We start from the raw sequence: 20,553 nt of genomic DNA, 5'->3' as shown, positions 1-20,553 counted from the left end.
TGTGAACGTGTTGTATCTGTCAGTGTGGAGGGGACGAGTCTGGGTTGGGTAGCCATCTTCAGTGTTTGTGAGAGTGGGGTCTGGGTGAGCAGCTGGTGAGTGCGACAGGGCCAGTGCTGGATGCAGGAAGCTCCCATCAGTGTGGGTGAGTCTGATGGGGCTGAGTAATTGACAACTGGCGGTTGTTGGTGTTTCCATAAATGAAGGAAATTCCCTCCAACAGCTTATTTTTTCTTCATTTAACTATAAACAACTTGAACAAAAATGAAACAGTGTAGGAACATTTTTGCTCTGTATAAAAGGGGGGTGATTTCAGCTGCCATTGTCCAGTGATTAAAGCTTTCATCTAAAAATCCATGGGATTTTTCCACTTTGACTTGAGTCCTGCTCCCTGAGAATCTGTTCAGTATTTTTAATTCTGTTTTATCTTGAATCCTCTATTTCCACAGAATGCCTACACTGAAATTGCTTATACTTCGCACCATTGTTATCTATGAAGCAGGTACAGTCTGCATGGTCTAATGGAGATATGCTTAGAGGGCTGTGCCAGAGGGCTTCTTTCAGGTTTTAGGCCTTTTGGTCCATTAGCAGCAACCGGATGTCTGCAGAGGAACTCGGAATGCCGAGCATCTCTTCTCAGGATGGGCTTAATCAAGGGACAGAATGTTGGCTGAAGGGAGGATAATGGTCTGGGGATTTGGGCTGCCATTCCAGAACATTTGGGGAATAGCACAAGGCGGTGTTGCAATGTGACAATGGCAGTATGCAACCTTGGGATATTATCCTTTCTTTATTCATTATTGGGATGTGGGTGTCGCTAGCTAAGGCAGCATTTATTGTCTATCCTTAATTGCTCTTGAGAAGGTGGTGGTGATCTGCCTTCTTGAACCACTGCAGTCCCTCTGGTGTAGGTACACCCAAAGTGCTGTTAGGGAGTGAGTTTCAGGATTTTGACCTAGCGACATTGAAGGAACAGCGATATATTTTCAAGTCAGGATGGTGAGAGGCCTGGAGGGGAACATCCAGTTGATGGCGTCCCATGCACCTACTGCCCTTGTCCTTCTAGATGTTAGTGGTTATGGGTTGAAAGGTGCTGCCTAAGGAGCCTTGGTGAATTTCTGCAGTGCACCTTGTAGATGGTACATACTGCTGCCACTGTTCATCAGTGGTGGAGGGAATGAATGTTTGTGGAATGAGTGCCAATCAAGCGGGCTGCTTTATACTGGATGGTGCCAAGTTTCTTGAGAGTTGTTGGAGCTGCACTCATCCAGGCAAGTGCAGAATATTCCTTCACACTCCTGACTTGTGCCTTGTAGATGGCTTTGGGGAGTTTGACACAAAAATTGGCCCTGTAGTTGATAGTGAAAAGGATAGCTTTTGTCTCCAGAATTATATCAATGGTTTGGTTGAGTGGACGGAAAAATGGCAGATGGAATTCAATCCAGAGAAGTGTGAAGTAATGCATTTGGGGAAGGCAAACAAAGCTAGGGAACTACACAATAAATAGGTTATTGGGAGGGGTAGAGGGAGTTAGATACCTTGTGCATATCCACAGGTTCCTGAAGGTGGCAGGACAGGTGGATGAGGTGGTAAAGAAAGCATATGGAATGCTTTCCTTTATTGGACAAGGTTTAGAACACAAAAGCAGGGATGTAATGATGGAACTGTATAAAACACTGGTTCAGCCACAGCTGGAATTTTGTGCACAGGTCTCGTCACCACATTACAGGGAGGACATTATTGCGCTGGGAAGAGTACAGAGGAGATTTACAAGAATATTGCCAGGACTTGAAAATTGCATCTATGGGGTAAGATAGGATAGCCTGGGGTTGTTTTTCTTAGAACTGAGGAGGCTGATGGTGACCCGATTGAAGTGTACAAGACTATGAGGGGCCGAGATAGAGTAGGCAGGGATGTCCTTTTCCCCTGAGCACAGTGGTCAATTACCAGAGGGCACAGGTTTAAGGTGATTGGTAGAAGTGGACATGAGGCAAAACATCTTTACCCACAGGGTGGTGGGTGTTTGGAATTCGATGCCTCGTTTGGTGGTGGAGGCAGAAACTCTCAACTCATTTTAAAGGCACCTGGATCTGCACCTAAAGCACTGTAACCTGCAAGGATATGGACCGGGTGCTGGAAGGTGGGATTTTAATGAGCAGGTTTTTAATTTTCTTTTCTTTTTTTGGTCAGCACAGACACATTAGGCTGAATGGCCTCTTTCTATGCTGTACCTTTCCTGTGGTTCTTTTCAGTTCTGATATTCTGTTAACCAATCTGTGCTGGTTTTAATTTATCAACTCATGTTCTACCAAGTGACAATGAATCTTATCCCAGATTATTGCCTCTCAACATTTCCCCACCTCGACCATTAGATTAACTGGTCTATAGTTACTGGGTTTATCCCTATACATTATAAACACAGATGTAACATTAGCAACCTGCAGTTCACTGGCTTCACTCCCATGTCCAAGGTGAATTAAAAGATTGTGGATCAAGACACAGTTTGTCCTGTCAGTCTGCAGAAGTGAACATTTTATCAGCGAGAGTGCGTTAAAGGGGCGGGCGGGTTAGACTAATGTCACTGTGTTTGTGTGTCCGGCCTCAGCGCCAGGTTTCCGAGTCATATTTGTATAAAATCACAAGATATCCCTGTAATTGGATCGCGCTGCTCCCCTGCTCAGCCCTGAAGAGAGAATTTAAGGGAAATATTTCGTTAATTTCAAGATTTCAGTGGAAACACAGAGAAGAAGTCAGCGCTCGGCTGAGAGGGGGCGATCAAAGCAGCAAAGAAACGGGTTTAAATCGAAATTGCTGCCTTTAATTCGGATGGAACTTTCGCGAAAACAAGCATTCGGATTTTGTTAACAGAAGGAAGCGAGTGTGGGAATCTGAAATGTCCAATTTGAAGTGGAATTGGGGAGTTTATGAGGAGAGAGAAACACAGAGAGGCTGGAGGAGCCGGGATCTGACAGCAGGTTGTCTCTGCCCCGTCCGCTCTCTGTGTTTAAGTTGCTCTGAGCCGCCACCACTGGTTTCATTTCTGATCCAGTTCTGACTGTCAGAGAGATTTTCCACACAGTCTCGAATATGACTGATACTGCAGCCGCCGAAACGGCTCCTCCAGCCGCTGCCGCTCAAGTCAAACCTCCCAAGAAGAAGAAGGCGGCTTCCCGATCGAAGGCAGCCGGTCCCAAGTTAGGCGAACAGATCCTGAAGATTGTGGCGGGTTGCAGCGATCGCAAGGGGATGTCCCTGGCCGCGATAAAGAAAGCTTTGTCTGGCAACGGTGTCGATGTGGGGAAGCTCGGCTCCCAGATCAGGCTCAGTATCAGGAGGAAGGTGGAGAGCGGCTCCCTGGTGCAGGTAAAGGGACAGGGCGCCTCCGGCTCCTTCAAAATCCCTAAGAAGGAATCCCAGGGGAAAGTGGGAAAGAAGGAGAAGAAACCAACATTCAAGAAATCTTTAGTGAAGAAACCAGCGGCCAAGAAGGTGAAAACAAAGAAACCAGCAGCTAAGAAATCTCCAGCCAGGAAAGTAGCAGCCAAGAAATCCCCAGCGAAGAAAGCAACAGTCAAGAAAACAAGCAGCAAGAAGGCGGCAACTCCAAAAAAGGCGGTGAAGAAAGCAGCGCTGAAGAAAAAATCTCCCGCCAAGAAGGTGACGGGCGGAAAGGCTTTAAAAAAAGTGGATAAATCGAAGGCCAAGCCCAAAGTGAAAGCAGCAAAGGCTAAGAAAGCAGCGCCAGGAAAGAAATGAAACCAGCCGAGCAAATTGTAAACCTCTGAACCCAAAGGCTCTTCTCAGAGCCGCCCATGTCTCTCAGGAAAGAGCTGATCCCCGAATCAAATGTCCCTGTCCCGGCTCTGGGAGCAGGTTTCACACTGAAATGATTTATGTTAAGTTGAAAATTCCCGGTATCTCACTGACATGCACTATACCCAGCCTCTCCCCCACTCTGCAATAAAACAGAGCGGTGTCCGTGCCCCATTGTAACTGGGGATTTGTTCAGCTGCTCTGTCAGTTTCTGCTCGTTCCCTTTTCACAGATTCAGGGTGAGAGTGTGTAAGACAGTAACCCGGGCGGAGAAACCCCGCGTTACAACTCAAAGCCCAACACATGAGTTTGTCTAATTCAGCTGGAGTGAGGTGTCGGTAAACTGCTCAACCCGCCGGGAGGGGAGGTGTGTGGGGATAGAACAGAAGCTGGGAGTGAAGCGGAAACAGGCGGATTTTACAGGGTATGTGCTTGAGCTGGAATATTACTAAATTTTCTTTGTAAAGCTCTGCATTTAAAAGCTGCGGGTCTCTAGAACCGTTGAACATGAAGTCCCAATCTATAAGTTTTGTGCCGAGCGCTGTGTTAACTTCCATTGTCGATAATTTTAATAAAATGTCGTTTCGAGCAGGCAGGGGGCGGAGCTGGATTATCAAAGACACTCCTCTGTTCTGTCTGTCACTCAGTCTCCTCCCCGTCCCGCCTCTCACTCTCTGCTCCTTTCTCAGTCAGGTCGGGGCGGGCTGTATAAAAGAGGAACGGAAACAGCTCGTCCCTCATATTCTGCAGCGATCTGAGTGAAGAATCATCATGTCTGGCAGAGGGAAAGGAGGCAAAGGACTGGGTAAAGGCGGAGCAAAGCGGCACCGCAAAGTGCTTCGTGATAATATCCAGGGCATCACCAAACCAGCAATCCGCCGCCTGGCTCGCCGTGGCGGTGTCAAGCGGATCTCGGGTTTGATCTATGAGGAGACTCGCGGGGTGCTGAAGGTTTTCCTGGAGAATGTGATCAGGGATGCGGTCACCTACACTGAACACGCCAAGCGCAAGACGGTCACTGCCATGGATGTGGTGTACGCTCTGAAACGCCAGGGCCGCACTCTCTATGGATTCGGCGGCTAAACAATTCGACCCTTTCGACCGAACACACAACAAAGGCTCTTTTCAGAGCCACCCACCGCCTCACAGAGAGAGCAGAGACCTGGGAACGGGAGCTGGGATGGGCTGTGATCGGGAATGTTAGTGCCTGGTTTGTTCTGACGGGGAATGTACTGAGAACCTCAGTTTGCTCGTTGTTTATTTACCCGGATGGCACATTCTGCACTGACACTGAAAAGTCTCTCCACTGCTTCATATTGTCGAAAGGTTTTGTTCTAGATGAATAATGAGTCGGATAGTAATGACAGGTTCCGGCGGTTCCTCTGATATCAGCCGTTTAATCCGTCAGTGGAGTTGAGGTTACAATCAGATCAGCCATGATCTCACTGATTGGCGGAACAGGCTCAATGGGCTGAGTGGCCTCCTCCTGCCCCTAATCCCAATATTCGCACGGATGTCCGTCAAGACTCAGACCGGGAACAGGGGGAGCTTCGAGCCGCTCCCGTTCCCGCTCTTTATCGGAATGAACAGCCCAGAATGAGGGCAATGGGACGGGGTCTGATGCCCCCAGCACCGTTTCTATTTTATTACCCATTCCAGCCCTCTAAGCGAGCGGCGATTTTAAGGGTTGGTTGTGCTGTATGGAGCAATACTCAATTATTATTATATTAACAATTCAGTTATTGCCTGGGAAATTCAGCACTGACTTTACACAGTTCAAACAACAGACTGGTGTTTCTGTCCAAAAATGAGCAGATTCACCAGGATGATGCCGGGTTTACAAATTGCAGGAACAGGTTACATGAACTGGAATTTCATTGGGGTTAGGAAATAGTGAGCGAGAGTGAAAAATGGTATTTATAATTTTCAAAAAAAGGCAAGAACGAAGTCTATTGTCGAGAAGGGAAACGGCTGCAAAAAAAGGCGGAATTTTTAAATAGACAATTAAAAACAACTCGACCAATGGAGACCTGAGTTGCCAGGGATTAATTCATTGGTTCGATTTTGGACGCAACTGCCTGGGCGTAAGGCTGCAGCCAATTACTATTCGGGGCGGTTCCTCACAGTTTAAAAAGGCGGATTGTCGAGCAGATTGTATTAATAGTCCTTGTAACTCTGACTGGTGAATCTGTTCAGAAAATGGTCAGGAGAAACTCTCCTTCCTCAACTTTCGCCGCTTCTTGCCGCCCTTTGCTAACGGCTTCTTTAAGGCTTTCTTGGCTCCCTTCTTGGGAGCTGGTTTCTTCTCATCCACCATCTTCAGTTTCAGACACAGAAATATAGCAAACCCCTTCCGAGCGCCGATTAAATGGACAGTCTCCCAGATCTATGCTAATGAAGGATTGGGAAAAGATGACTCTGAATGGACAGTTTAAAGGCTAAACCAGCCTCTAAATATATAATTTCAGGATTGGATATGGAACCAGGCCAATCAGATTATGATTTCTCGCCCCCACTCCTCCTCCCACCCCATCATCAGCCCATTTACTTTAGTCAGGAAATACATTTTACAAAGAGTCTCTCCAGCCCCAGTTCCTCAGTGTTTTACTATACATCGGGGAATGTCGCCTGATTATTTTGCGAGGGTCCGTTCTCCACAGAGAGAGACTATACGGGAAAGGGGGATTCCATCTGTAACAGAGAGCCCCTGATAATGTGTGCGAGTGTGGGATTTACTCACTCTGATACTGTGAATGAGTTTGGGATTCATTCACTGTTTGTAAGGCCGTGCTACAGTGAGAGAGTCTGGGATTTATTCTGTGCTTGTCAGGCTCTGGGACTGAAAGTGATTGTTGATGTTGTTCTGTGTCTGACTGTGATAGTGTTTGAGACTCATTGTGCATCTGTCAGTTAGCGGTGCATGTGAGTGAGTGGGAGTTTCATTCTCTCCCTCCGACGGACGCCAAGTCCGGAGAGGAGAGGCGGACCCTCAGGGCCTCCAGTCGGTGGAGTTCAAAGTAACATCACGATTCAAAATATGACGCAGTAAGTAGGTCAGGTAAGTACTTCTACTTATTCTAATAATTAAACTGCTGCAGTCCATTAGTTTAAACAAAATAATGTGAGGACTTTGTAGTAGGAGTGGAATAAGGACCCTAGTGTATTTAGTATTCTTTAAAAGGGAGTAACTAACAAGCTTAATTTAAAGGGAACTCATGGCAGCAGAGCTCACACCCGCAATATGCTCCTCCTGTGCTATGTGGGAATTCATGGACACTTCCAGTGACCCTGGTGAGCATGTGTGCAGGAAGTGTGTCCAGCTGCAGCTACTGGCTAACTGCATTTCGGAGCTGGAGTTGCGGGTGGATTCACCTTGGAGCATCTGTGATGCTGAGATTATCGGGGACAGCACATTCAGTGAGGCGGTCACACTGCAGGTAAAGACTGAACAGGCAGAAAGGGAATGGGTGACCACCAGGCAGAGTAGAGGGAGGCAAGTAGTACAGGAGTTCCCTGTGGCCGTCCCCCTCTCTAACATATATACCGTTTTCGATACTGCTGGGGGAGGCAACATCTCAGGGGAAAGCAGCAGAAGTCCATGGCATCACGGGTGGCTCTGCTGCAAAAGAGGGGAGGAAGGAGAGTGGCCGGGCTATAGTGATAGGGGATTCAATAGTAAGGGGAACAGACAGGCGTTGCTGTGGCCCACAAAATAGACTCCAGGATGGTCTGTTGCATCCCTGGTGCCAGGATCAAGGATGTCCCAGAGAGCGGCAGGGAATTCTGAAGGGGGGTGGGGGGGGCGGTGTGAACAGCCAGTGGTCATGGTGCATATTGGTACCAACAACATAGGTAAAAAATAAAACAATGAGCTGCTACAAGCTGAATATAGGGAGTTAGGATGTGAACTAAAAAGTAGGACATCAAAGGTAGTAATCTCAGGATTATTACCAGTGTCACGTGCTAGCGAGAGTAGAAACATCAGATAGATACATGGCTGAAGAAATAGTGTTGGGGGGAGGGATTCAGATTCCTGGGACATTGGGACCACTTTTGGGGAAAGTGGGACCAGTACAAACAGGACAGGTTGTATCTGGGCAGAACTGAAGCCAATGTCCTCAGGGGTGGAGAGGTTGGGGGTGGGGGGGGGTGGGAGTGGAGGGGTTGGAGGTGGGGAGGTGATGGGAGTGGAGGGGTTGGGGGTGGTGGTGGTGGTGGAGGAATGTGTTTGCTAGTGCGGTTGGGGAGGGTTTAAACTAGAATGGCAGGGGAATGGGAACCAGAGTAGGGAGACAGAGGAGGGGGAAACGAGGATAGAAAAAAAATGCAGAAAAGTAAGAATCAAAAGTGAAAGGCAGAAAAAAAAGTGTGAAAAACAAATAGGGTCAGAGTGCAAAATAAAGTGAAGGTGGTTACAAAGTTAAAGAAAAGTTGAAAGGCATCATATCTTAATGTGTGGAACATTTGCAATAAGGTAGATGAATTAACGGTGCAAATAGTTATAAACGGTTATGATATATTTGCAATTATGAAGACATGGCTACAGGGTGATCAAGGATGCAAACTGAACATCCAGGGGTATTCAATATTTAGGAAGGGCAGACCAATAGGGAAAGGGGGTGGGGTGGCATTGTTAGTATTGGAGGAAATCAATGCAATAGTGAGGAAGGATATTGGCTTAGAAAATCATAATGAGGAATCTGTTTGGCTGGAGATAAGAAACACCAAGGGGCAGAAAACGTTGGTGGGGGTTGTCTATAGGACTCTAAACAGTAATGGAGATGTCAGGGAAGGCATTAAGCAGGAAATTAGAGATGCATGCAATAAGGATACAACTGTAATTTTAATCTACATACAGATTGGACAAAACACACAGCAATAATGCTGTGGAGGAGGATTTCCTGGAGTGTGTATGTGATGGTTTTATGGACCAAGATATTGAGAAACCAACTAGAGAGCAGGCTATCATAGACTGGGTGCCATGCAATGAGCAAGAATTAACTCCCTTGGGGAACAGCGACCATAAAATGATGGAATTGTTCATTAGGATGGATAGTGAAGAAGTTGAATTCAAAACGAAGGTCCTGAACCTAAATAAAAGGAGCTACGAGGGTCTGAGGCACGAGTTGGCAATGATGGACTGGGGAACCGTACTTAAAAGGTTGACCAGTGGATAGGCAATGGCTAATATTTAAGGAATGTATGCATGAATTACAACAATTATTCATTCCTGTCTGGCACAAAAATAAAATAGGAAAGGTGGCAAAACCATGGCTTACAAAAGAAATTAGGGATAGAATTAAATCCAAAGAGGAGACATATTAAATTGCCAGAAAAGAGAGCAAGCCTGAAGATTTGGAGCAGTTTAGGATTCAGCAAAAGTGGACAAAAAGATTCGTCAAGGAGGGGAAAATGGAGTATGAGATTAAACTCACAAGGGACATAAAAACTGACTGTAAAGGCTTCTATAAATATGTGAAGAGAAAAAGATTAGCAAAGACAAATGTAGGTCCCTTATAGTCAGAACTGGGGGAAGTTATAATGGGAAACAAAGAAATGGCAGGAGAATTGAACACATATTTTAGTTCTGTCTTCACAAAAGAGGACACTAATAATTTTCCAGAAATGTTAGGGAACCAAGGGTCTAGCAAGAGGGAGGAATTGAAGAAAACTAGTATTAGTTTAAAAATTGTGGTCAAGAAATTAATGGGGTTAAAGGCTGAAAAACCCCCAGGATTTGATGATCTACATCCCAGGCTACTAAAGGAAGTGCCCCAGGAAATATTGGATGCATTGGTGGTCATCATTGAAAATCTCTCGACTCGGGGGAAATTCCTACAGATTGGAGGGTGGCAATTGTAACCCCGCTAGTTAAACAAGGAGGGAGAGAAAAAACAGAACTACAGGCCAGTTAGCCTAACATCAGTAGTGGGGAAAATTCTAGAGTCTATTATAAAAGACATGGTAACTGAACACTTGGAAAGCATTAATAGGATTAGACAAAGTCAGTATGGGTTTATGGAAGGGAAATCATGCTTAACTAATCTACTGAAGTTTTTGGAGGGTGTAACTAGTAGAAAAGATAAGGGAGAACCAGTGGATTGTATTGAATATTGATGTACAGTCTATCACCAGAAAATGAGACAGAGAGCTCAAGGAAGGGAAGTGTCAGAGTTGGACCATGAAGGTGATAAGGGATGGAAATTGGAAGCCAAATTGATCATTTTTTCCAGGTCCAGGTGAGAGCATGAAGCAGCACCGAAATGGTCATCGGTGTTCCGAAGAAAGAGTTGCGGGAGGGGGCCTGAGAAGGACTGGAACAAGGAATGTTCCACATACCCCATAAAGATGTTTCAGTGCGGCTTCATGGTCTCGTTTTCACTGAGAGGGTGGTCAGCCTGTGGAATTCTCTACCACAGAAGGCTGGGGAGGCCGGGTCACAGAGTATATTCAAGAAAGAAATTGGTACATTTTTGGATACTTGGGGCATCAAGGGGTATGGAGAGAAAGAGGGAATATGGCGTTGAGATAGAGGACCAGCCATGATCATATTGAATGGTGGAGCAGGCTCAAAGGGCCGAATGGCCTACTCTTGATCATTGTTTCTATGATATACCAGTTTGGGATAAATGCTGTATCTGTCATTCTGACCACAATATGAGAGTGTTGGATTGATTCCATACCTGCTAGTCCCTGTAAATGTCTGTAAATGAAATTCATCCTGCGTTTGTCAGTCTCTGGCACTGTAAGTCAATGTGGTATCGATTCTAGATCGTTCAGTCTATGGTACTATCTAATTGTGCACTTCTCATTCACTGTCGGAGCCTGGTTCTGTGTCTGAAGGTGGGATTAATTTTGGACATTCCAACATCTGCTGCTCAATGTGAGTGTGGAATTCAGTCTGGATCTGTCAGTGTCAAGTGTTGAACAAGAATGTGGTAGTCATTCTCAATATCTGGGAATCTTTGAAACACATTGTGCATCTGTTAGTCTGTGGTGCTGTATGGGAAAGTGGGATTTATTTTGTCTGTCAGGCTCTGGTAATCTGTGCGAGTTTTCGATACATTTTGTAACACTCAATCCCTGATGCTGTGCACAACTTTGTCCATCCCTAATTGCCCTTGTTCAGAGGGTATTTAAGAGACAACCACGTTACTACGGGTCAGGGGTCTGGAGTTACCAGTCGGATCATGTAAAAGAGGCAGGTTTTGCATGGTTTTTGACGATAATCGACAATCAGAGTTTTGATTTCAAATTTCACAATCTGCCATGGTGGGATTCGAAACTGGGTCCCCTGGGTCTCTAGAATACTTGTCCAGTGACAATAACACTGTGGCACTCCCTCCTCATCTAGCAGAGTGGCTCAGCAGAAGCGTGCTGGACCCATAACCCAGAGCTCGATGGATTGAAACCATCTTCTGCTATTTTCATTCTCATTAATGACTGTGGGATTCATTCTGTCTCTATCAGACTTTGATTCTGAACGTGTGCTTATGATTCCTCTGTGTCTCAGTGTTTGGCACTGGGTGAAAGTCTGATTCATTCTCAACTTCTGAATGTCAAACAGTCTCAGATGTATTCTGTATCTACTGGTCAGCTGTACTGTGTGAGATGTGGGATCCATTCTGCATTTGTCTGTCTCTGTTACTGTAGTGAGTGGGTGATTTATTCTGTACTGGTCAGTCGTTGGTGCTGTGAGTAATGGGCTTCATTCTGTATCTGTCAGACTCTGGTGGAGTGTGTGCATTGTGCAGTTTGTCAGTGCCTGGTAACATGTTGGATTTGTTCAGTAGTTCACCCTGTCTGATTTTCTGTGTGAATGTGAGGTTTATTTTATCATTCTCAATCTTTGATGTGGGTTATGATTCTAGGGCTAACTCTGGATCTGTGCTCAATAGTTATTGGAGGGAACTGAAATGAGGTGCAGCCCTGTCGAAATTTGTTGATGCCATTATTCTCTCAATATTGAAAATCTCCAGTTCAGAACTAGAATCCTACACACAGCGCAGCTCCCAGTAAATGTTGCAGTATCCTATCCAAGCTGCATTTCCCAGATTTTACCAGCTGTGAATCCTTTGATCAGTATTTGGGTATTTCAATGGAGGAACATCTGCCTGTTGACCCAATTCCATGGTGTTTTTGGGAGTAGTAGCCATAGGAGTGGAATTGAAATCCAGCTGTTTCCCTCTCTCTAATATTATTTCAATGAAATCGGTACTTAATACAGAAAGCATTAGTCCATCACACACTCTGATTAATTAAACCCTCTATCCATTATTACTAAGGCATTGGTTGTGATTTTGAGTCCCACCTGAGTTGAGTTTTCAGTCAAATTTCATGTTTTATTTGTGCAAAACTTAAACTCATCCAGGGAAAAGGAACAGACATTATCTGTCAGAAAGAGGCAGCTAATTTGCACATAGGAAACCTCCAAAAGTGCCAATGTGACCATGTTTTGGGCTGTTGATTGAGACGTAAATATCAGCGACTGTGTGGGCGGGGGGGGAAGAGAATAATGCCACTGCTCATGTCTTCGGCAGAGCACCATGGAATCACTTACAACAAAATGAGAGGCTGGAGGGAGCTTCGTTTTAATGCATCTTCTGAAGGATAGCACCTCGAATAGTGGAGCCCTCCCTCAGTGCTGTACTAGAGTATCAATCTTCTTTGTTACACACAAATTCCTATGTGGGATTTGAAAAAAAACACCTTTGTGTTCCAAAGGCGACTGCGACCAGGTCAGTCCCAGTGAAAATGTTTAAGAAATCGACCAATCAACAGCTACATGACTGGGGCAATTATGAGGTCTTCCCCTGGCAGGTCACATGACAGCTGGAGCCACAAGGCATCACAACCAGATTTGTGACTGGATTCAAACCCAAAATCCTGTCAATGATTTTTCAAATTAAGCTGTCAGCTGCTTGAAAATGCAGCAGTTAAACTTCCTGTCTGATCATGAGGAGAGCTAGGGAGCTAGAGCTAATTACAAAACTAAATCCTTTAATAAAACAGTTCAAAAACCATCAAGATTGAAATCCTGTGAGGAAAAATCAAATTATTATTGAGAACTCTGCTGGGAGAACTTCATTGGACAGCAGAGAAATCAGGTGAAGAATCCAAGTAAATCGACACCAGCGAACAAGTTAAAATCAAAAGCGGAGTAACTCCTGTCAAAAGCTGAGAGTTCTGTGCATCATCAGTTCATCGGGTCGAGATATTATCTGGATTAAGCTTTCTGTTTAGAACAGGGTTTAATGAACTAAGTGGAATAGACACGTCATTGCAGAACAAGTAAGTCATCTCTAGATTTTCTTGAGTTCCAATTTATTGAAACATTGAATTCTGATTAACTAGAATTACAGTGCAAATGAATTGATAATTCAAAAACAAACTGTTTTCGAATAAATAAAGTAGAACAATTATTTTACAAAAAGTCCCAGAGTGACCTGCAAGCTCAAACACAGAGAGAGTGAATTGCAGAGTGAAGAGTTTAAAATGTGGATTTTGTGGAGAGTGGGGATTAGGTGCAGACGGGGAAGGAGCTGATGTGTAATTGAAACCGAGACAACAGCAAAAGTAGAAGAGAGAAAGAGAGGAACATTCGAAATAACATGAACTTTAATTAAATGGCTCATTTCAGTGAAGTGTTGGGACAGCTGAGAGCTGTTGCCTACACATCCTGTGCTCTGTGGGAACTGCAAAGAAACATGATGATAAGTGTCAGATTCATAATACATTAGAGAACCAAGCAGAATATAGAAAGCACAGAGGAGAGCTGAAAAAGGAAATTAGGTCAGCCAAGAGAGTGTATGAGAAAAGACTAGAAAGTAACCTAACCAAAAACAGAAGACTTTTACCAATGTATAGACAGTTACTGAAAAGGTCATCTGATTAGAAGATCCTGTGGTGGCAGAGGGCCGAGGTACTAAATGAGAACAGTTCATCTGTCATCACGAAACAAGCGGATGCTGCTAATCTCACAGTAAAGGAGGAGCTGGTGGAGAAATTGGATAGGATGAAAATAGATAAAGAGGAGGCCATCACAAGGTTGGCAGCGTTCACTGTAGAAACGCCACATAACCTGGATGGGATACATCCTGGATTCCTGAGGGAAGGAAGGGGGAAAATAGAGGAAGCTCGAGTCACAATCTTTCAAACCTCCTTGGATATGGGAGTGAAGCCAGAGAACTGCAGGTTGTTAATGTTACATCCATGTTTATAATGGAGACGGATAAAGCTAGGAACAACAGACCAGTTAGTCTAATGCTGGTGGTGGGGAAACATTGAGACACAATAATCCAGGACAAAATTCATTGTCACTTGGTAGAACCTGGGTTGATAAATGACAACCAGCACAGATTGGTTAACAGAAAACAATGGCAAATACTTAATGAAGTTCTTTGATGAAGTTTCAAAGAACATTGCCCAGGCTAGTGAGGTTGACAGTGTTTGTCAGGATTTCCAAAGGGGTTTGAAAAAGACTTGTTAGTAAAATTCAAGCAGATGGGACTAAAGGGGCAGAGGCAACATTGATGCAAAATTGAATAAGGGACAGAAAGGAGAAAGTAGTGGTGAATGGCTGTTTTTCAGCGTGGAGAGATTTATACTGAACTGATTCTCTGTCATGTCAGCTGGCTGTTGTGTTTGCATTCCCAGAGCTCTTACATTTCAAATACTTCCAGCCTATATCCAAGTTTGCTGATGGCACTAGGTTAGGTGACATGGTTAGTAGTGTAGGCAGGAGCAGCAAGTTTCAAAGGCTCATTGACAGATTCAGTGAGTGAACAAAACTGTGGCCGATGGTGGTCAACATGGGGAAGTGTGAGGTCACCCATCTTGGGGCAAAGAAAGATCAGAGAATTTCCTAAACAGTCAGAAACTTGGGACTGTGGAGGAGCTGAGAGTGAGAGTGAGAGCTGAATGAGACTGGAGGGTGGATAAAGAGCAGCGGCAGAGCAGCCCGAGAGCAGCAGTGAGAGAGAGAAGGAGAGAAGAGAGAGAGCGGTGGGGGGGATAAAGAGCTGTGAGGGAGGGGTTGGAGCAAACCGGCCATGTTTATAATAAATAGTCAAAGCATGATATCAGGGGAAAGAAGGGAGCTGGTTGGTTTGTGCAGATTTCTCTAAATGAGGCATTGATTAAACGAGGAGCTGGAAAATTAAACATTTCAATCAGGGCAATTATAAGAGTATTAGTGCAGAACAGGTCTTGAGGTATTTAATATAAATAACAATTTAAACAAGGTGCAAACTGGATTCTAAAAGAGGGAATAGAGGTTTGTTTTCGATCATGGATGGGCAGCTGAGAACCTGTTGTTTGCAGTTCCTGCCCCATGTGGGAACCTCAGGACACTTCATGTGACTTGGGGGCCACATGTGCAGGAAGTGTCTCCAGCTGCTTGAGCTCGAGCTCAGGATTTCCGAGCTTGAGGGGCAGCTGGAGTCACTGTGGAGCATCAGGGTGGATGACAGATTCCTGGATCGTACATTCCAGGAGCTGAACACCTCAAAGGGAGAGAGAGAGAGGTCAGGATAGTAGATGAGTGGCAATCCGGAAGAGTAGGAAAAGGCAGGAAATACAGGAGTGTTCGGGTTGTGTGCCACTGTCAAACCGGTACTCAGCATTGGAGACTGCTGGGAATGGTGACACCCTGAAGGAGTGCAGTCCAGACCATGGCATCAATGGGCAAGAAACTGCACAGGAGGGAACAGCAAAGAGTAGAAATGCAGTCGTTAGTGGAGATTTCATAGTCAGGGGGACAGACAGGCATTTCTGTCACCGTCATTGAGAGTCCCACATGGTGTGATTTCCCTGCAGATGTGCTCCTCTATCTCCCTCTCTCTCACCTTTTTGGAGGCCAATTGAATATCCCCGTGAGTGTGATCATCCTCTTATTATTCCTCAGCTCCAATAAATGAATTCTGCCCTTGTCCTTTTGAGGATATTGTCTCTTACCAAGATTACAGTGACTTCCTTAATTAGTACCGCCAACCCATCTCCCTTTTCCCTTCTCTATCTTTTCTGAACACTTTGCATCAGTGAAAATTAAGCACCCAGTCCTCACCATTTTTAAACCACGTTTTCGTCATTGCCACGACATCATATTCCCACACGGCTATTTGTGCTTCTAGCTCATCAACATTATTCACCACACTTTATGCCATAATACACATGTCCTTGTATCTCTCTTAGATTCCTTCTTCATCTACTCCTATCTTGTATGTTCCCACTTCTTCCACAATTATTCCTCAGTTCTGCTTCTATATACTGATGCCCACCCCGTGCCTATTTAGTTCAAACTCTCCTGAATCACACAAGTGACCCTCCCCATGAGGAAATTGGTCCCAGCCCTATTAAGGTACAACCTGTTCCTTTTGAATAGGTGTTTCCTGCCCCAGAACTGGTCCCAATGTTCCAAGAATCTGAATCCCTCCCTCCTGCACCAGCCTCAAGCCACATATCGATTCTCCCCATCTTCACATTTCTACTCTCACTAGCACGTGGCACTGGCAGTAATCCCGAGATTACTCCTTTTGAGGTCCCACTTTTTAACTACCTCCCTAGCTGCTGGAATTCTGACTGAGGGACCTCAATACCTGTCCTCCCCGTGTCAATGATACTGACGTGTACGACAACCTCTGGCTCATTCCCTTCCCCCTGCTGGGTTCTCAGCTATTTACAATTTATATTAATGACTCGGATGAAAGGACAGACTAGACAAAGTTGCTGACAATACATAGATAGGTGGGAAAGGAAGTTGTGAGGAGGACACAGAATCTACAAAACAATATAGATATGTTAAGTCAGTGGGAAAAATGTGGCACGTGGACTATACTGTCAGAAAATGTGAGGATTTCCACTTTGGTGGGACAAATAGAAAAGCAGATCATTATGTAAATGTGAAGAGATTGCAAAATACTGTGGTTCAGACAGATCCTGGACATGAATCACAAAAAGTTAACATGTAGTTCGAGCAAGTAATTAGGAATGCAAATGGATGTTGGTCTTTATTGCAAAGACAATGGAGAATGAAAGCAGAGATGCCTTGCTGCAACTGTACATTGGTGAGACTACAGTTCGAACACTGTGTACAGCTTTGGTCATTTTGTCGAAGGAGCAACATATGCCCAACATCGCCATCATTCTGATGGCCAGCTTTGTGTGTGGCTGCATCAAACTGTGCGTAGACCCCCGGTTCACAAACACCAAGTGTCACTACGTGCTGAGGTTCTACCTGTCCCGGGTGTTGCGAAGGATGGGTCTGGCCACGCTGCCGCGGAACGCTCCAAGTAGTTGGACCGTGCGGTACCACCTGTCCCTTGTGGAAGAATTTATGCAGAGAAATACTTTTGACCACAAGTCCTTCAGACAGTGGTCGGCACATAATGTCTTAGAGGCCCTGTGGGAAAAGGAGAGGGTGGATCCTGCCGGGTGGTTCCTCGAGCAGACTGTCAAAGTCATTTGGCAGAATGCCTCATCACCAGAACATTCCAACAAGCACCAAGATGTAGCTTGGCTGGTGGTGAGAAAGGCCCTCCCTATCAGATCCTTCCTGCACACCAGGAGTCTCACCCCCTCCGCACGCTGCCCTTGAGGTGGCTGTAGTGGGGAAGAGACCATTGTTCACCTCCTTGTGAAATGTGCCTTTGTGGAAAGTCTGGGGAGAGATGCAGCGGTTCTTGTCGAGGTTCATCCCAAGCAGTTCTGTGACACAGGACTCTGTGCTCTCTGGGCTGTTCCCAGGGACACACACCGAGACAAACATCAACTGCAGCTGGAGGATCATCAACTTGGTAAAAGATGCCCTTTGGTCTGCCCGAAAGTTGTTGATCTTCCAGTGCAAAGAGTTGCCCCCGACTGAATGTTGCAGACTGGCACATTCCAAGGTCCAAGAATACGTGCTGAGGGATGCACTAAAGCATGGGGCAGCCGCCACAAAGGCGCAATGAGGAAAGGTCACTGTCTATGACCTTTCTGCCATAGTGCACCGAGGGGCTGGGAATTGTATAGACCCCCCGGCTGTATGACTCACAAGGAATGTACATAGTGAAAGCTACATGTGTCTCAATTATATTGAAGCACTTCAGAGTGCAACATGTTGTATATCGATAACTCCAATACCATTGCACTGTCTGACTGTCTGTGATGACCATATTGAAAATACTGTAATGTTCATTGCTGGTATTAATTGCTCCTCGTGATCCATGAGGAAAAGTTGAATTTGATTGCACTTTTTGTGATGGCCATTTGGAAATGTTTTGTAATGTTCTTTCAGATATTTTATGAATAAAGTATATTTTTTCAAAAAAAAAAGTAGTTCAGAGAAGGTTCACTCGGTTTATTCCTGGGATGAGGGGTTGTCCCTTGAGGAAACATTAAGCAGTTTGGGCCAATAGTCATTTAAGTTTAGAAGAATGAGAGGTAATCTTATTAGATCTTAAAATGTTCTGAGGGGGAAAGATGCTGAGAGGATGTTTCCCCTCATGGGGGAATCTAGAACGGGGGGGGGGGGCACAGTTTCAAAATGATGGGTCTCCTTCTTAAGACAAAGATGAGGAGAAATTTCTTCTCTCAATGGATCTTTAATCTTTGAAATTCTCTACCTCAGACAGCAGTGGATGCAGGGTCATTGAATATATTCAAAGCTGAATTAGACAGATTTTTGAATGACAAAAGCCTTGTTACTGTTAGTTAAACAGGTGACGGGCATTGATTATCCCACCTAAACAGAATAAAAAGATACAGCTGAAACACTTTGTGGTGAAGCTACTTGGAAGTCTGTAGCACTGAGGAGCTGTCTTGAAAATAAACCAGCTTGAACAAAAAGACCAGCCTGGATTAATTCTTCCACCACAACCTCTTATTGTGAATAACAAAGGCCACAATCAGATCATCCATGATCTTATTGAATGGCATCGAAGGCTAGGGTGGACAAATGGCTAACTCTTGCTCCTACTTCTTATGTTCTTATGTAGTGTGATGGAGGCAGGTTCAAACAATGTCTTCAAAAGAGATTTGGATTAACTGAAAAGGAAAAATGTGCAGAGCTACAGGAAAAGGTGGTGAAGTGGCACAAGATGAATATAACCAGCACAGACATGACAGGCTGAATGGCCACCTCCTGGACTGTGACCATTCTATGATTCTATGAATGAACTACCTGTCAATCTCTCTTACAGTATATGACTCTGAGTGGAATTAACTCAGTCTGTCACTCTCTGTCACCAAATCAGAGTATGGAATTTACTTTGTCAGTCTCTTTCAGTACAGGAAACAGCTAATGATTTTTGCTTGTATCCTTTTATCAGAAATAGATAGGCTCTACTGGTCTCAAAAGTACTCAAGGTGAAACACATCAACTACTCCTCCATCTACGCTCCAGTTGAATGTCAGCCAACAAGAACATACCTTCACAGAAAGCGAGAGACCGACTTCCATGCCCAACATCCACCCTGATGCATAAGGACGCCTCATTTGTCAGTTTGTGTTTCTGGCCTTGTTTTTGTGAGCAACACCTGCAATAATTCACTGTCAAAATCATGTGGCTGCTGGGAGTCTTAAATAAAGACAGAAAATTCTGCAAATATGCAGCAGGTAGGCAGCATCTGTGGAGAGAGAAACAGAGTTCACATTTCAGAACAATCAGCCTGTAATAAAACACTTACTGACATCTGCTCATGGTGGCTGCAACTCCCACAATTCTGTGCCCGAGAAACCGCTGTATCCAATGCATTGACTTTCCCAGGCACAGAGTGTGCATATTCCCCAGGGTCGGCCCCAAGGCATTCTGATCCCAAACTTATACCACTGCCACTTGTCTACCCACTCCACCAATCTGCCTATATCCTGTCTATATCTTTAGCTCTGAAGAAGGGTCATACAGAATTGAAAAGTTAACTCTGTTTCTCACTCCACAGATTATGATGTCAGAACTGAGTTTTTCCAGCATTTTCTGTTTTTACGCTGATATCCAGTTGAAGTTTAACACTATCTTCCTCACTGTTCATAATACCTCCAACTTTCATGAACTCTGCAACTTTTGAAATGATGCTCTGTACACCAAGGTCTAGGACATTCATTTATATCAGGAAGAGCAGGGTCCTCACACCGACCCCTGCGGAACTCCGCTTTAAACCTTCCTCCAGTCTGAAAAACAACCATTCACCTCTACCCTCTGTTTCCTGTCACTCAGCCAGTCCCATATCCATGTTGCTCTGTCCCTTTTATTCCATGAGCTGTAACTTTGTTGACAAGTCTGTTGTGTGAGACTTTATCAAATGCCTTTTGGAAATCCATGTAAACCACATGAACAGCATCACCCTCCCCAACCCTCTCTGTTACCGCATCAAAGACTCGGTGCAAACGGGAGAATCTGGGAAGCGGCGGTGAGGATGGGGGAGGCGCTGCACCATCGGCTTCACGGCGCCGACCCGCTCCCCGTCCCCGCGGCGGCGGCGCTGAGAGTCGGTGTTAATGAGGCGACGATCACCCACATTCAGCTTCCTGGTGCCGCACTGCGCATGCTCCGCGCAGCAGGCGTTTTCCGCTGGCGGGGCCTTCCCGCAGCTGCGCAGTGAGACCCTTCTGATGGAGATAGGGCGTATTCCCAGACGCTTGTAATTCTGGGTTATATTGTTCACCATTTCAAAAATAATATTAGCGAAGTCGGTGATATTTGGACTCATAGCATCTGTGCCACCTCTTTCAGACCGAATCAGTCCAACTCCTCTGCTTGCACTG

General features: G+C 45.1%; 2 protein-coding genes across 2 annotated transcripts in view; both read left to right on the top strand.

Annotated features, from left to right (window-relative positions):
* LOC144670314 (histone H2B-like) overlaps nt 1-20,553 on the top strand; it is a 1,149,071-nt gene that overhangs the window by 1,094,952 nt on the left and 33,566 nt on the right. The gene's annotated exons all lie outside the window — the stretch shown is intronic.
* LOC144670440 (histone H1.5-like) lies at nt 3,088-3,756 on the top strand. Its single transcript, XM_078532931.1, has one exon. The coding sequence runs from the start codon at nt 3,088-3,090 to the stop codon at nt 3,754-3,756; it is 669 nt and encodes a 222-aa protein (XP_078389057.1).

The sequence above is a fragment of the Cetorhinus maximus genome, chromosome 31 (genome assembly GCF_964194155.1).
Source record: "Cetorhinus maximus chromosome 31, sCetMax3.hap1.1, whole genome shotgun sequence".
NCBI lineage: Eukaryota > Metazoa > Chordata > Chondrichthyes > Lamniformes > Cetorhinidae > Cetorhinus > Cetorhinus maximus.
The sequence above is the reverse complement of the archived record's forward strand: the minus strand, read 5'-3'. Positions and strand labels throughout refer to the sequence as shown.

Excerpts from the sequence above, each read along its gene's own strand:
- LOC144670440 (XM_078532931.1), top strand. The coding sequence starts at position 3,088 with ATGACTGATACTGCAGCCGCCGAAACGGCTCCTCCAGCCGCTGCCGCT.